Here is a 16,736-nt window from a genome sequence, read left to right as displayed (position 1 = left end):
TTCGTTCGCTTCGAGCGCTTCTCCGCTTCTCTTTCTTACCTCCTTGCGCGCGGCGGCGCGCGAACCCAAAATCAAAACTGCGCTGTGCAAAAAAAAAAAAAAAAAAAGCTCCTCTTTATGTTTTTTTTCTTGCTTCCGTTGGATCTTTGCGAATTTTTTTTAACACCTTTTCCAAGGCGTTTTGTTCGCCCACGCTGCCCATGCATTCGGGACCTCGCTGCACCAGGATAGAAAAGTGCGTTCATTTCGCGCGCGTAGGGGGAGGGGGTCAAAATTTTGACGTCCGAGTTGGGGGTGCGTTTCTTACGCGAGTGAAAAAAAAAGTCGAAATTTTGAGAGCCGACTTGAGGGGTGCGTTCATTACGCGAGTGCGTTCATTCTGCGAGTAAATACGGTACATACCGCTTAAAATGCAGGTGCGCGAAAGGAAATACCGGTTATAATGCAGTTTCTGGAACAGCCAGCCGACCCGACCGGCCGACCGGCACAGCGAGCATACTTCCCTGTGCGACACAGGGAAGCGTGCTTGCTGCTTTTGATTATTCTCTCAGAATTTCGTCCACACTACGGACACCACGTGCACAGACATATGACGCAGCTGTGCAGACGTCGTCGAATGTCATAGACATCAAAACGTGACGTAGAGTGCGGTGCAGAGGACACTTGCGCCTGGCACACACCCGCCTCAATCCAACCTGTAGAGGATCACATGACATTTCGTATCACGTGATAGCCATGTTCTTGGCTGCCCGAGGCCAATGTTGCCGGACAGAGCCAAAATTTGCGTTTCGATTTCTCCTCGTGTTTAAAATTAGATATAAAATATACATTCCATTTTTCGCGAAGGAAATGACATAGTGTCTTTTGCTAGGGCTTTATAATGCAAAATCACTAATTATCCCAAAATCTTGGAAGTGAGAAAGTGAGAAGCGAGTTTAAAATATTAAGCGGAGTTGCCACTTAAAGGGATACTTCAACGAAATTTGAAATATTCCCATCTTGTTCAAAAATAGGTTGAATATGATCCACAATTTCCGTAAATGACAATCGCACGTTTGTATTTTGATCCTGGTGGCTGTATTTTTCGTTATAAACGGCCCACTCTGGCAAGCGCTCGGAGAAGGCCCAGCTTAGAGCACGTGACATCCAACGCAATCGTGACGTAGGTCGTCTCAAGACGAGCAAAGCTATGGCGAGGCTTACGTAGAGAGGATGGCCTAGTCGTTCCAGCCACCAAAGCGGCTGCTTTTGTACGAATTTTGAGTGACGGGTTAATCTTCTATAATCTTCTAGGGGGACAATAGCGACTTCTGCGACAGACAAAAGGGATTCTCGGGAAGAGGGGAGTTCCTCCTTCCCCCCTTCTCTCGTCGTGGCCGAAGACGAGACAACCTCCGTCACTAGCTGTCAAGGTTCCTAGACGAGCATTACAAACGAGGCGTTAGCGACATCCACCAGGTGCTCTTTGCTAATCGTTTAATTCGTTTTAAAATTCCTTTTCGAGACTTTTTTAACAAGATATTTGTATGTTCCATGTGATACTGCTCTTTTGAACACATATAGACCAAAAAAATGAGCGCCGAAATTTCGTAGTATCCCTTTAAAGGGAACCTTCACTTGATATTTTTTAATTCGGAATTACGACTGCGTTTATCTAAAGCAGTGTACTTAAATTATGAGGAATATATTTTTTTTCTCTATGTTGCGCATAGTTTTATAAACATCACTGCTCAAAGTTTGGTTTCGAAGGTTCACGGCAAAACCAAAACTGTCTGCTATAGAGAGAGCAACGCTGATCATCAGTTGTACGGCTGCACCGCGATGTCACAAGTTTGCTGTGACATATACGTCTAGCCAACCTCCGGCTGCGTAGACGTATCCGACTAAAGGTGAACCCATTTGCCACCTGCTAAAGAGCGGCTGGTCTCGTCTTTAAAATCGGTTTTAGTGGAGTAGGCGGCTTCACTTTGCTGTAATATTTCGGCCGTAATCATATTTCGACCACTAAAGTGATGCCAGTGATTTATTTTGGCTTCGTTTTGGGCCGAAGTTGCCCTTTCAATATTGCATAAAGTCGACGCAACAGGCAAGGTTTCGGCAGTTTCCCGTCACAGGTATTAAGCCAGAAAGAGAGAACGGGCAATCTTTCGTTCGGGATTTTCATTTCATTTAGTCCGGGCAGTGACAAAAGAGAGGTAGCTGACAAAGCATCAACCAGATGTTTTCAAATCCCGAGAAAAACCCTTGTATCGTTCAAACGTGAAAAAAAAATATTAAGACCTTCAGGTCGGTTATTTTAAGCAACCCTACCCTCTCTTGCACCCCTTTGGAATGGCGCATGTTTGTGAAGGGGATATTTCCCGCAACAACATCGCAACGATGAACTAATGACTTGGGCACGCACCTCTTCGTACTGGTTCATGGAGTTGAGTTCCACCTGGCAGTACTTGCAGCGCAGCTTCATGCCCACCACTGCCAAAGGGAGACACTGGTTGGGCACCACCCAGGACAAACACTTCTCTCCAGAAACCCAGAGTCGTAAGAAAAACAAATTACACCAACGTTACAGAAACAATTGATGCACGATTCGCAGCTCCACAGCATCATTTCTGCTGTTGACACGAGGCATTACCACTTTTGGGTCATTCCATGCCGACCAGGCCTAGGTTCAACCCTCGTGGATTCAGTCTATAAAAATTATATGTGTTACTGCTGATGCGGAAGTAGTGATTGAAAAATATTTTTGCTATTTTTATTTCTTGACGACACCTTGAATTTTCCAGAAAACTAGAGCCATAGAGTAAAAAAACAAACACCTTCTTCCAGAAAGGTTCAAGATGAGACTGTGAAACAAACGTTTTTTAGTATGTCAATATATTCTTCTAAATTATGCAATAGGTATTGTAGCACATTTCTGTGTATTTTTTAAGGGTGCAGGCATGTTAAAAATGTTTTATAAACTGATATTCCCCTTTTATTTCCAAAAACAAGCAACCATATGAATACTTAAAACTTGCATTTGTTAGTAATAAGAGAAACAAAAAAGACCTGCAAAAATATTTTTATAAATAATTTGTTATTGTTTACTAAAATAAATTGACAATAAGAACATTAGCAAAATACTCAGTTTTCAAAAAAAAATAAAAGTTCATAAAGGTAGTTGGTTTAAAAATATATGCTCAATGGATATAGGTAATGTAAAATTAACGCAACGAACGAGCAAAGTTAGAAACAAATATTATTGTCTTTAAGCAAAAAAATAATTTTTGATTTTGTTCTATTGCGAGTATTGAACACATTGCAAAATATTCAGTTTTCAATGCAAAAACCAAAAGGTGTTCAGTCTAAAAATACATAACCTACGGTTATATGTAGCTAATAACCAAAAAACAAACAAATTTGACAAAAAGTATTATTTGTTAAAAGCAACACTTTTTTTTGTCTATTGTCAGCACTGAACAAATTGCAAAATGCTCAGTTAGAAAACAAACAAAGAAACTACAAAGAATATTTCGGTCTAAATATGCATAGTTAACGGCTGTACAAAGTCTAGAATTCAAACAAAACAAACAAATCTTGAAAAGAAATTTATAAAATATTTTTATTACTTTTGGTTTACTTTTATTAAAATAAAACAGTTTTTGAGTTGAAAGTGCAAAAAGAAAACCTCTACAAAATCAATGCCGAATTTTGTTGTTGGAATGTTTTTAGTAAACATATTTTTTGTTCCAGAAGACCATCTTGAGTTGTGCTGCTTGGGACTCGAAGGAGACTCTCGCAGCAATGGAGTTGCATTGGGTCTCTCCTTTGTTGTCTGAGTTACAGGCTACATAGAGAAGTATGTGGTTTTAGACCAAACACCATTCGGTTTTCGCCTTGAAAATTGATAATTTTGAAAGATTTTCAATACTGGCAATAGACCAAATTCAAGAATTATCTTTTCTGTTTTAAGAATGTAATACCTTTTTCAAACTTAGGTCGTTTGTTGTGTGAATTTTTTTTTTTTTTTTTAAAGCTCAGCTTTTAGGCGCTCGTTTCCGGCTTGAGCAGCGTCGCCGTCGGCGTAACTGCAAGGTGCATTATGGGACGTTTCCCATGACGACGTCACCCGTAACGTCATGTGTGACGTCACGAGGGTCACCAGTGACGTCATGGATGACGTCACCGCCCGTTGCATTATGGGTAAATTTCCCCGCTAAATTTAGCGGAAAAATTTCCTCACTAAATTTAGCGGAAAACTTTCCCCGCTAAGCGGGAAAAAATTTCCCCACAAAATTAAATAATACGTTATGAAGCCGCTGAAAACCAAAATCTTCTTGGTGCGACCGGTAATCAAACTCTGGGTCTCCAAACTAGTGGCCAGGCTAGCTGACCATTGCAACACAAAAAAAAGGGTTTGATTGCTGGAACTTTGCCCATACTATCGTGTCTAAGGTAGTGGTACTAACGCAAAATATGTCTTGTGTCTCCGAAAATCAACCGAAGACTGAGTTATGGGTTTAAACTTGTCACTCACAACCTTGCTTCTTTTTTGTTCAGCGTCGAATTTAAAATGAAAGGGTACCAGTTCAATCCCAAACAAGAAATTCCTCTTTTTTTGTGCGTGTGTGTGTGTGTGAATTTTTGAGTGACATAGTCTTCTGTCTTTTAAAAGTGACAGAGTGTCTTTTACTAGGGCTTTTTAATGCGAAATCACTCATTATCCCAAAAGCAGAATTGAGCAGAGTTACCCTTCAGGGAGAGCACGGCCTAGAAATCCTACCTTCCTGCGTTGTTGCGTGATATAATACATATTTATCTGACCCTCTTTTTGGGACCAGAAAAGAATCCAGCAAAGCATTCAATGTTGCAAACGCTTCAGTCGGGTGTTTCTCAAGGCACTCAACAACTTTCCAATTGACACTTGGACCCTTAAATCATTATTTAAAAACTAATCCATTTAGTCCACATTTATTAATTATCTAGGTGCAATTAAAAAAATACTAGCACTTCTGCAAGCAAGATGCATTGCTGAATGCTCATGCTCGATGCTACAAATGTAAATTATTCTAGACGGCTTATGGCCAGCAGGGCAGAATGTCCCTGGCCACTTGCCAAGGAAGGCGATGGTAGTGCATCGGACGGAGTTGGCTCATCAAAACGTCCCGTGCAAACGCCCCGATTCGCTAGCAAAAGTGCATTGAATCGAACCTGCCAGAAGGAAGTGGTTAGAGATTTACGAGCTGAACCGAGATCTCCGCATAAGCGCCGGCAAACCTAATCAAGCGCTTGTGCGAAACTATCGCAAGGTCGTCGCGTCGTGCCGGGAGCAGATGCCTAGCAACCGGCGGCGTCGATTTCGGCTTCGAGGGAGGCCCCTAAAAAGTCGAGGGAGAGTGAGCGCGGCAGCGCCGACGGCCATTTTCACTCCGTTGTAAACCCGCAAAGAGCTTCGAAATTCGAAAGTGTGCGACTTCTGGCCCGGAACGATCCACGGGCGACGAGGACTGCATCATAATCGTTCGACGAGAAGTGTCGTTACCGATCTATGCGAATCCACGTAAATGCCGTGGTTAAAATTGATTCGGGATGTGACGTCCCATCCATGTACCATCGTCTTCAAATGAAATGTGAACACGGAAGTTCAAGCCTGCTACCGGCGCAGTTTCCAAGCTTAGGTTGTGCTTGGCAAGGTTCAAACACGTCGGAGTAGAGCGCCTGCGAGGTTGTGCGTCCTACTCCGATGTGTCTGAACCTCGCCAAGCAGAGCCCAAGCTCGGAAGCTGCACCTGTAGTGGGCTCAAAGTTCCATCAACGTTCACGTTTCATTTGAACTTGAAGGTGTTTTTTCATTGTGCCAATAGCTTTTTTTTTTTTTCTTTTTTTTTTTAGAGATTTTTTTGGTGCCATTATATACAACGCCTCAACTTACAAGCACTTTTATTAAATGTAAGTATCTGTCACAGTCGCCCTTGCCTGGGGGTTAGAGGCACGATTCGCCCTTAACGGTTCGCCCGCCGGCCGTCTACGGCGACTGTGAACGACATTTATTTTTGTTAAGGCCAGTCAGGCCACGAGGTTGGCGCGTGTCTCCAATTCGGGGAAGAACACAATATGTTCGAACAGAAAACAATATATTTACTTGGGAAAAGAAAATATAGATTTTAAAGTTTGGCGCATAAGCAAACAATACACAACAAAAAGAAAACCCCAAAGTTCCAAACGGAACTCCACTCAATATTAAGATCAGAAGAAACAATAAAGGAAGCAGCCGGCGTCTTGTCCCTTTGACGCCCCAAAAAGCTCTCCCCAAGAACTATCGGCTCCCTCGAAAACCGTCCCTCTCCACGGCGGTGTATTTCCCGGCTTTGGCGGCGCCCAAGGCACTCCAAGGGAAAGAAAAGGGAAGAGAAAAACAAAACCGGGTTTTGTCTTCCCGTTTAGGGTCGCAAAGTGGGGCAGCCCACTCAAAAGGCCAACTGGCGGAGGGGCACGGCCAGCAGCCCAGAGGCACAAAGAAAAAGCTCGTGGGAGAGTTGGCCGGTGCCAGTTTGTGACAGTATGTTACCTGAACTGCGCGAGACGTAGGCTGAATCAACATCTACGTCAAAGACGAATGGCATGGCACTCTTCGGGCAGTCCAAAGACGGTCCAAAATGCGGTGGCAAAGGTCGGCTGCTGCGGCGACTCCGCGTGCCACGTTTCGCGGTGCTCCACAATTGCGTACGAAGGAGCGCGACATATGCACCGACCGTTTTGTGAAGACGGACGTCCATAGGGAGGTGCAACTCGTAGCACTAGCCGACCTATGGTCTGAAGCATAGGGCAACTGTAGCCCCCCCGAGCAACTCACGCTTGGTGTCCTCCAGGGTGTGGGTGTCCTTGCTGGTCACTTCCAGGGAAGTGATGGGCACGTTGAACTTGAAGCACAGGTTCTTGTGCCGGAGGCCTCCCAGGTGCTCCGCCAGCTGCTTGGCGCTGTTGGTGTACACATTGCACACCCGACAGTGCACTATCTTGGAGCCGTAGTCCCCGGACGACGAGCCCGCACCTGCGGCACCGGAACGCCACAGTTTCTGTACTTTCGGTAAATACCGCTTAAAGTTATTTCCCGACATTCGTAACCTACGAATTCCACTTCTGTTTTTTCATTCACGCAAAGGTGCTTGTGGAAAATATTTTAGAAAACGAACGGCATTCCTCCCATCAACTTGTGGCCAGAACAAGCGGGAACGGATGTACTTCTCATTCGAGCCCCTTTCCGTCAATGCCTACGAAGTGGCTCCTATTTTAATGACACTACGGTGTTGGGAAAAAATAATTAATATCAAAGTTAGCCTAACTAAAGCGGAAGTTTTTATTTTTATTCAACGTGCCTCGCAAAGTGTCACGAGTAAAAAGAAATCAAAAATATACATTCTGTATTTTACTCTTCTAAAAAGAAATCCTGCAAGTTCTAAAAGCCTTCGTACAAAACTTCTCGCTCTGCAGAAACAATAATTACAGGAGGACACATAAGACTGCTTACGTGAAGGAATGAGAAAGCATTCCTACAAGCAGCGCACCATGTCTTCCTTTTTCACACTGCGCTCTGGCAGTGACATCACGCTCCCCCCACGGCGCAGGCACGGCGAACCCCGCCGGCTCCCCGGCTTACATGACGATGCATCTGGGTTGCTGCGCTTTTCTTTGTGTTTTATTACCAAGACACGTCTGCTGTGACCTTCAGCAACCCCGCCGTCTTCTGTGGCGATGCATCTGCGTTGCTGTGCTTTTCTTTCTGTTTTATCTCTGAACGCGCGTCCACTTTGACCTCGAGCGGCCTCATCAGCTTCTGTGACGAAGCATCTGATATGATGCGTAGCAGCCAATAAGACTTTAGATACCGTCTCACTCAGCCAATGGGAAAATGAAAATTTAGGTGCCGTTTTGTGCTGCTACAGTACTGTCGGCTTCGCTCCATGCGACAGTTGATGCTTTCCCATTGTAAGTTAGCCCCCCCCGAAGACTGTACCACCCCCCGAAGCCCCGAACGACGCGTTATGTGCCACTTAGTGGCATCGTGCCAAAGTCGGGACCGAGCCGCCTTTTAAAAAAAAAACTACACTCCTTGTGCTGCTAACGGTATAGAATAGTGTCTATATAAGGTCTACATCCTGTGGATGAAACATAATGTGTGCGGAAGAAGCCCCGTGCGTCCCCGGAAGCTTAGAGGGGCAATAAATGCGGCACACAAAAATAAAAACATAGCGACGAGCATCTGGGGATAATCCCGATTGGTCTGACCTGCTGCCACGATTGAAACTATAAGCCAACGAATCAATGTCATCCGCTGACTCACTGCTCACACTCTCGTCCACAAAACTTATTGCATATGCACCAGAATCGCGAGTCGGACGATGCTTTTGAAGAGCGTCGACGCGCAACGAGGACGGCGTGTTCAATGCAATCGCTCACAATCTTCAGCTTTAAAGTCGCACCAAAAATTGTCACTCCGCGGAAAGGCGAAACTTAAAGGGACACTGACACCCCCCAAAAATTTTTTTTTTGTTTTTTGCCTGGCGATTTATTATAGTGTCGGAATACTATCCAATTAATATTTTGCTACAGAGTCACATATTTTTTTAATGAAGCCAAAAAAACGCAACTGCTCGAAACTGAAACCGAAACCCACGCACCGCACGGAGATGTGGAGAGGAGAGAGTGAGTGCCGAACGTTACGTGGCTACACACAACCGTGCGATTTTCTTTTCTTTTTTTTTTTTCTTCTGCATACAGCAGACGAATAGCGTTCGGGATTTGTTTGCCATGCGATTCCTTTGCAGTTATGTTTGTTCTGCTCGCTGTTCTGTACTTCAAGATGAGTTGTTTTGTACATTTAAGTGTTGGCAATTAGTAGTGAGTGTCCGTGATCAATTCCCGTGATCGGCTCCGAAAAGAATAACTCCCAAGATGTTGCGTGAAGAGCTGCCTCACATGTCCTGCATCTGAAAGTGGCATTGTGCGGCAGAGGTGCCAAAAAATGGAATTCCATACTATTTAGTTCAGCGATGTATCATCCACAACAACTGTTGTTTTTTTTTCAATGATAATTGTAAAAAAAAAAGACATGTAAGCACTGCAAAATGTTTAAAAGAAATAGTACGCCCAAACTAGGGATTGAATCCATGCCCACAGCTTGTGAAGCGGACGTCTTTCCACTGAGCTACAGTATAGACCGCATATAATGTATGTCGCGGGAGTCGCGAAAATCCGCACTATAAGCGGTACGGCGCTATAACCAAAACATCAATTTTTCAGGCCAAAATACATGCCATCAGACAACTTACCTTTGTAAAAGAATTTATTTTATGTTAATGAAAAATAAAGCTTAGTTCGAGGAAAGTCTTTATTTCACCAGACTAATACACTTGTCTCTCAAGTGTGTCACACATTTTGAAAGAAATGAGCGACTTTTGCCTGGCGCAGCCTTTTAACGGCGTCGCGGGTTGCAGACGGACGTTGCGAGCGTTCCGGATTCTAACCTTAATCGCTTTTCTCCGGCGATGAAAACGAGCGAAAATTTGCATCATTTCTACGGTATGCGCCAGTAATACCTTCACTTGAACACAGGCATGAAATGCTCCAGATAAAAAATCCGGGCTATGTTCGAAAACACAAGCACCACTGTGGTCGAAGTAAACAAACACCACAACACGGACGTTTCTGCCGTCTTGAGAGTGGCGCCACAACATCGCCGCACAAGTAGGTGAATCTTCCCTTCTAGTACATGCTGAATTATCATAGCAACACACAACGAAAATTCACAGTCAAGGATAGCGCTTTTAAGCGGAACGATGAGCTTCCACCATGCCGTCTACGTCGACAATCACAACCGACGCCATGTTTGCGGATAGAAGCAGCCGGCCCGCGACCGGCATGCAACGCGCGCGAACCCTTCTCCTCGACCTGCGATTGGTCTGTCATTGCGGTTGTTTGTTTCCAACGCAGCGGAGGGACGCACGCTCGTGAACAACACGTGCGTGTGTCCCTCCGTCGCTATGGCCCCAACTGAAGCGCCTCTCTTCGCTTCTCCCCGCTTCTTCGAGCCATCTCCATGCCCCGCTAGCGCCGCTTGCGGCTCGTGCCGTTATCTAGTGTCGCACAGGGAAGCGTGCTCGCTGCGCCGGTCAGTCGACGCGCTGTTCCAAAAACCGCACTATAACCGGCATTTCCCTTCGCGCGCCTGCATTTTAAGCAGTACGTAATTACATGGAGTTCTATGGGAGGCGAACCGGTGGTTTAAAAAAGTTTCGTTATACCCGGTCCTGCACTATAAGCGGTTACGTTGTAAGTGGTCTATACTGTACTGAAGGAACTCTTTCGTTCGTAGTAATGCATCTGGTCGACTGTGTGTTGGAAAGCTTGCTGCCGATTTCCCTCCGGTACATGCACTCTTGGCTTGAAGTCGGGCAGCACCACGCATCGGTCACATTCGCAGTTCGTAAAAAAACCGTACGCGTGCGTGTTCAAGTCGAGGTACGCACTTCATGCTTGACGTTTGAGCGAGCGATGTCTTCAGCCACGAGAAGGGACGACGGCTCGGCGACGTCTTCGTGCAATCGGCTTGCTGGTTGGGCGTGTCGTACGGGATGAATACCAATTCTTTTGATCGGTCCAAAATTTCTCTTTAGAAGGAAGACAGAATTCGCCGGTACCGTGACAAACAGTTCTGAAGTAAAGTCCCACGGCCATCGTCCGCTGCCACCCGCAAGTCCAACGAAACGCAAAACGACGCCACATTGACAATTATGCAGTGAACGCACAGAATGCTTCTAATTGTCTGTGCAACCTCTTTTTTTTTTTTTTTTTTCAATGAATGTATTTGCAGCTTTTTGGAAGCCACAAAAACTGTGTTTCATATTTTTTTCTACTTTTAGTATTGACTGAGTGCCTCAATGACCCACGACTTTGATTAAAGTTGGTGGTCGTGTCGAAACCTGAGAAAACGGCCCGTGACCATAGAAAAGAGAGTGAGCGCGACTCAAACCGGCCATTTCTCGATCGGCGGTTTTCGGGCGGAAAAAAAACGAATTTCGAGCTGCAAATTGTGTTCTGGGTAGTTGGGCTCCCATATGTCACGTACAACTAAAAACTTCGGCAAGCATAAATATCCTGTCAGCGTCCCTTTAAAAGTAGAGCTCCTCCATAGCATCCTAGGCGGTGCCATGTTTCTCAAAAAGGCACTGAACGCGCTAAAATAGAGGTTTGAAATCCATCTATCAAATTGACTGATATGCCCAGTAAGGAAAGAGTTAAGAAACACGGGGCACGGCAAGCGCATCTCATAGTCGCTCCGCAGACTATGAGATTGCTGCACTGGCTGCTAAGAGTTGCCCAAAATTTGGCCGTTTGCCGGCGTCCTGAAGGCAGTGGGGAAAAAGAATGGGACGTATTAGAAGCTGTGTACGCACGTGAAGACTGGATGGCGGAAAGCGATCAGCAGGTAAAAAACCACAGAGAAGCAGCCATTTTGGATTGTATATTGGCTGCACATGAATTGGCTTGGTTTGGCAGCGCTATATAAATACTGGTAAGTCATGCTAGGTGATGCTTTTCGGTTGTTTGTTTTTTTTTTTCTCCAGCTGCACGTCATTATCATCATCATTATTGTTCCCATTATGCTTTGTTCAGTCGCCATTGCAGTCACGAACTTGCCGTATCTCCTCTCGATCTCGTCTCGGTGAATCGTGTTTTCGGACTATGGTGGCTTGGACGTCACTGCCCCCTCTTTTCTTCCGCCGCCGCGATCCGTCGCTAAGAAGCGCAGAAAGTACTCAACCATAACGCCAGAAAAGAAGGCGGCGATTCTCAAGCTAAAAGAGAGTTGCTGAACACAAACGGGGGCGTAACCTGAAGCAAGGCAGCATTTACAGCTTTTTTAGCCCGCTTAGATGTAATAAAGGCAAGATTTTCTATCTACCGATTTTTCGAACTGCTTCGTTATTTTGATGTTTTTTCGGTCCCTGCGAAGTCCAAAACATTGGTCGGCGACTGTAGGAGGTCACGCTCCACATTGGAAACGCACCGTCCGCTGCACCAGCCCGCCCCTTACCGCGGAAGGGCCAAGAGGGGGCAAGGGGGCTGCGGGGTGGCGGGTTGTCCCTCCTGGCTCCTTCGGGGACGTCCGCAGAAACCACAAAGAAACGGGGAAGGGAACAAAGGAGGGGAGGGATTCATTAAGGGCACCTCCCCCGGCAGAATCGCGGACTGCACTGGGGTAGGCACCGGCGAGGAACAGCAGAGCGCGGCAGACCGTACGTGCCGAAGGTCACCGACGGGGCGAAAATGGTGCGGAGGTCCTTCGGTCGTCCCGCCTTCGGTGCGAGCACTTTCGATCGCGCTCGGGCACCCGAGAGCTTCCGGCGTGCATGCGCGGCCCGAGCACGGCTAAAGGCGGTGAGCACGTATCGGAAGCCGGGTGTCCGAGGAAGACGCCGTCCTCGTCCCGTCGGTGCCCCCGGGTATCCACCGTGCGGCCGACGTTTTTGCCGCTTCCCCGCGTTTGTTAAAGCTTTGCAGGCCGGACGGGACCACCGACAGTTGTCAGCCTCCGAGCCCCGCCATTCCGAGGACGTCGAAATGTGCGACGAGAAGGCGGACGTTCTACTCTCCAACTCTGCAGGGTCAACGCTGTGAGAAGGGTGCCACACTCGCGGCTAGCTAAGGATAAATTAATTTTGGAGAGAGGGTATAAAATAATGAAATACGTCTTTCCACGGAAACGACGGGGCAGGCGTCATGTGCCATTTTATTGGTGAAATTTACGCGAGTCCTCCAATTAGCTCACTTCCGACAGCCACAGTCGACGTGTCGTAAGTGATACTTCCCCGTAGATAGTGCGTAGATTTGATGTCAAAAATAGCAAAAAGACCTTCGGTCTAGTTTGGGAGTGGAAGCATTTTAAATGCTGCGTGCACAGACGTTTCAAATTCATGCAACATGTCGTAGTGGAATGTAAGAAGTCCCAACGCAGTCGGTCACATTTGAACGACGACGCCCGGACCAGCCTTTAGGGTCCTCGAAGTTGCTCCGGGTCTCGCCAAAGCAAAGCCCGAGGGGAGCCACAGTCTATGTCAGACGCACTCACCCGCAGAGATCTTGCCAACCTTGCGCTTGCGGTGCTCGTAGGTCTGAATGTGCACGTTGTACTGCGACACTGTGAAGAACTTGCAGTCGCACAGGAGACACTCATACTCACGCTGAAAAACACGAGAGGCACGCAGTCGCTCAGTGCTGGCCATGAGCCCCCACCGAGCACGCAAAGAAAATTGACACAGTGCAGCTTTTAGGATTTCGAGACAGAATATTCGAGCAAGATGCGAGAAAATCATCCAGTGTGAAAATCAACTAGGAAGATTCTTTACATTCTAGTCCATACTTCTAAAAACACACAAACTCCCAAATTTTTTTTTTTTTTTTTCGTTGTTTAAGTTTTAAGATTGGGCATGAAAGCCACAAAAATATCTTTCCACCTAAAAAAAAAAAAAAAGAAGTTATTAGTGCAGCATTTATGTTGCAGCGCATGGCTTTGCATTATACTCCCTCACTGAGCACAAGTACCCAAGGAACCAAACAGAACCAGGCTTTCAGGTTGGCAGAGTCCTAAGAGCGAATCAACTACTCATGTTCGGCCACAGCACCACTTGAAGTTCTAACTACGATGGCACACTTCATGTTTCCAGAACTGGTTGTTTCATAGAGGCTTAAAACTGGGTTGTGCAACACCATTAGACGTCTTCATTAGCTCGCACAAACCCAGTTCTCCGCAAACTAGAATGGCTCGTAAAGTGTGCTAAAAGTACGACCATAGTGTCAGCAAAAGTGCCCGAGCCCGAGAAGAACCGACCAATGCACAAAAGGAGCCACGCCACCAGTGCAGTTACTGTAGAAGTGCCCAGAAACATAAGTTTGACGGGAATGAAACATACGTGTCTACGCAAAAAGGCAGAGGCAGGTTAAGGGAGAATAAATGTTTGAGAGACGTAACGCGGCATGCGGCCCTCGTCAAAAGACTCGCACGAAAAACAAGCTTGTCCGAAATAAGACCCACAATTTCTCGGCGAAGACCAACAAAAAAAATGCCCAGACTACTGGACTTGGAATGCCGAAAGCGCCAGAGAACAACTAGAGAAGAGGTCAAAATAGGGCGTATGTGTCCTTTCCAGTCCTTGTTCCCCGTTGCTTCGAGCATTCTTGCAACGTACCAACTATGGTCTGTTGTTAGTTAAAGACAGCAGGACAAAGTCCTCCCACCAAAGCCCTTCGCCCTTTCCGCTTTAGCAAGGCCAGAGAGGAGGCGAGCGGAGGAAAGAACCAATGACGGTGGGCAGAGAACTTATTGGGGGGGGGGTCGTCCCGGCCGCTCTAAACCTGCAACAGATTGCGGCTCTCGGCGACGGCCTTTCATGGCGCGTGCTCACCCCCTCCTCGTTGTCCTTGAACCTGCGGCGCTTCAGGCGCTCTTCCTTCTTGCGCACCTTCTCATCTTCGTCCGTCAGCGATGACGCGTCCTGCTCCGGCTGCTTACCTGCGGGGAAGAAACGTGCGGCCCCGTCAGAACCTCGAACACCACTCCACCGCGGCGCCTGGAACCTCGGCTCCGACCAATCCGTTTAGCGCCCCGCACTGCCCACGCGTTGAAGCCGGTCCCCGAGAGGTAACACACGACATCGCAAAAATCGGAGTGCCATGTCGTCGGATGTTGCGATCCCGCAGAGAAGTTCCCGCAAAAAGTACAAGTGAATGCGAGCGTCACCATCATAGCGACGTCTCGACTCCCGGCAGCAAAAGCTTCCACGGACCGTCGAGCGAAACGGCATCCTACACGAAACAAGCATCTGCCCACATCCACCGCGGGTGCTGCGCCACCTCCAGGGTCCAACAGGACCTCGATGCAACACGTTGGAGGGTGGAAAATGAAAGACCACATACGAGTACGCGGCAAACGCACTTCGGGCACCCTAGTTTCACCGCGTGTCTTTGAGGGCTAATCTATCTCAAAATAAATTGTGACGCTCGTCGGACAGGCGCGTCAACGTTTTGCTCGCCAGAAATATTGCCAATATTGGTAGTAGGCCTAAGGCGTTATTGATTACTGTAAAATCCCGAGAGATGCCCCACTCCCAAAAGGTGGCCCACCCCTACGTTTTGCTTGATTTTATATTTTTTTAAACCCCGAAAGATAGCCCACTTCTAGTAATAGTAGTGCTGGGATCCATGATGGCCTCGGCGCGTAAATGCGGCTAGTTAGCTGCGGCGGGATATACCCAATCATTGATGACTGGGAAGCAGTCGCATTTTCTTCGTTGCCCCTCGCCACAATAACAAGCTTGGAAGGGAAGCATGACCTAAAAATATAATGGTTTCAACTTTTCTTGATTGTACACTGAAAGTTGGCCCACCACACATTTCCACCCGATTTTTTTCTTGATTTTAGGTGGGCTATCTCTCGGGATTTTACGGTAGTAACATCATTGTTCTAAAGTCCTTCTGCTAGCGATTCAGCAAAATAATGAACCTTTTGCACAATGTTTTTGTCCCTCGTTGAGCTCCAGGGATCACCGTGGCACCGTTTGGTCGTGCAATTTTCTCGTGAAATCCTCGTCGGTCAAAATCGCAATTGCGACCCTGAACTGTCATCTTTGGCTCTCGTCGGCTCTCGTTGACCCGCGATAATAAACGGGCGAACAAGCGGCATTCGTAAGTCAAATTGCAATTTGCTACAAGACATAAATGGATCATCGCAAATGAAAATACTGTGTTCTGAATATGCAAGTAGACTGATATTCACGTCCAGTACTTCCAAGAATAGAATGCGATCTGTCACGGTGCATGATGCTAAACAGCAGCAGGTCACCGACACCACACGGCGCAACTTTGTTACGTGTACCACAACTAGACAGATGTAATCAAACTTTTCATGTACCCAGTGATAATGAAAGCTATCTCTTTTCCCATTTAACAGCCCCTTGACAACTGCGACTATGTGGACTTTCATGAAATGGGAACAGCAACACACCTATTAGCACTAGCAGATGTTGCCTAGCGTCTACCACCACATGCACATTAATGGAACACTGAGACCCCCAAAACATATTTTTTATTTTTTGCCAGGCGAATCATTATGGTGTCAGAAGACTACTCCATCAATATTTTGCAACAGCGTCACATATATTTTTAATAAAGTAAAAAAAACGCAACTGTTCGGAACCGAAACTGGACTGGGGAGGAAGAAGAAATATAGAGGAGGAGAGAGGTGGCGGAAGTCGTGTGGCCTTGACACTTTTTTTCCCCCCAAACAAAGCATTTGCAGCTTTTTAGAAGCCACAGAAAATGGGTATCCTATTTCTTTTCTATGTTTAATATTGTTTGCGTGCCATCTATGACCTACGACTTTGATTGAATTTGGTGGTTGTGTCTAAACCTTAGGAAAAGGCCCGTGACCACGGAAAAGAGAGTGAGTGCGACTCAAAGCGGCCAGTTCTCGATCGGCGGTTTTCGGGCGGAGAGAAACCGAATTCTGTTCTGCGTAGTTGGGCTCTCATGGGCCATGTACAAATAAAAACCTTGGCAAGCATAAACAGCCTGTCAGTGCCCCTTTAAGTGATGATTACCAGCACAGAGGAGCCCTTGAAAGTGAGTGAGCCCTGCTTTCTGCATGGATGCGACGTCTCATACAAGTCACAACAGGTAAGGGGCACATGAAGGCGCTCTGG

At 46.6% G+C, this 16,736-nt stretch overlaps 1 protein-coding gene across 1 annotated transcript in view; it reads right to left on the bottom strand.

The window, feature by feature from the left end:
• The window catches only part of LOC8053156 (axoneme-associated protein mst101(2)), a 63,447-nt gene that overhangs the window by 41,198 nt on the left and 5,513 nt on the right, over nucleotides 1–16,736 (bottom strand). Inside the window, exons 2-5 of the mRNA XM_029976691.3 lie at nucleotides 14,442–14,548; nucleotides 13,109–13,220; nucleotides 6,833–7,030; nucleotides 2,405–2,472 (exon numbers count right to left, since the gene is read on the bottom strand). Coding sequence (XP_029832551.2) covers nucleotides 2,405–2,472; nucleotides 6,833–7,030; nucleotides 13,109–13,220; nucleotides 14,442–14,548 — 485 coding nt within the window. The remainder of the gene's footprint in view (nucleotides 1–2,404; nucleotides 2,473–6,832; nucleotides 7,031–13,108; nucleotides 13,221–14,441; nucleotides 14,549–16,736) is intronic.

The sequence above is a fragment of the Ixodes scapularis genome, unplaced genomic scaffold, assembly GCF_016920785.2.
Source record: "Ixodes scapularis isolate PalLabHiFi unplaced genomic scaffold, ASM1692078v2 PGA_scaffold2__306_contigs__length_199485367, whole genome shotgun sequence".
In the NCBI taxonomy this organism is placed as follows: domain Eukaryota; kingdom Metazoa; phylum Arthropoda; class Arachnida; order Ixodida; family Ixodidae; genus Ixodes; species Ixodes scapularis.
The sequence above is the reverse complement of the archived record's forward strand: the minus strand, read 5'-3'. Positions and strand labels throughout refer to the sequence as shown.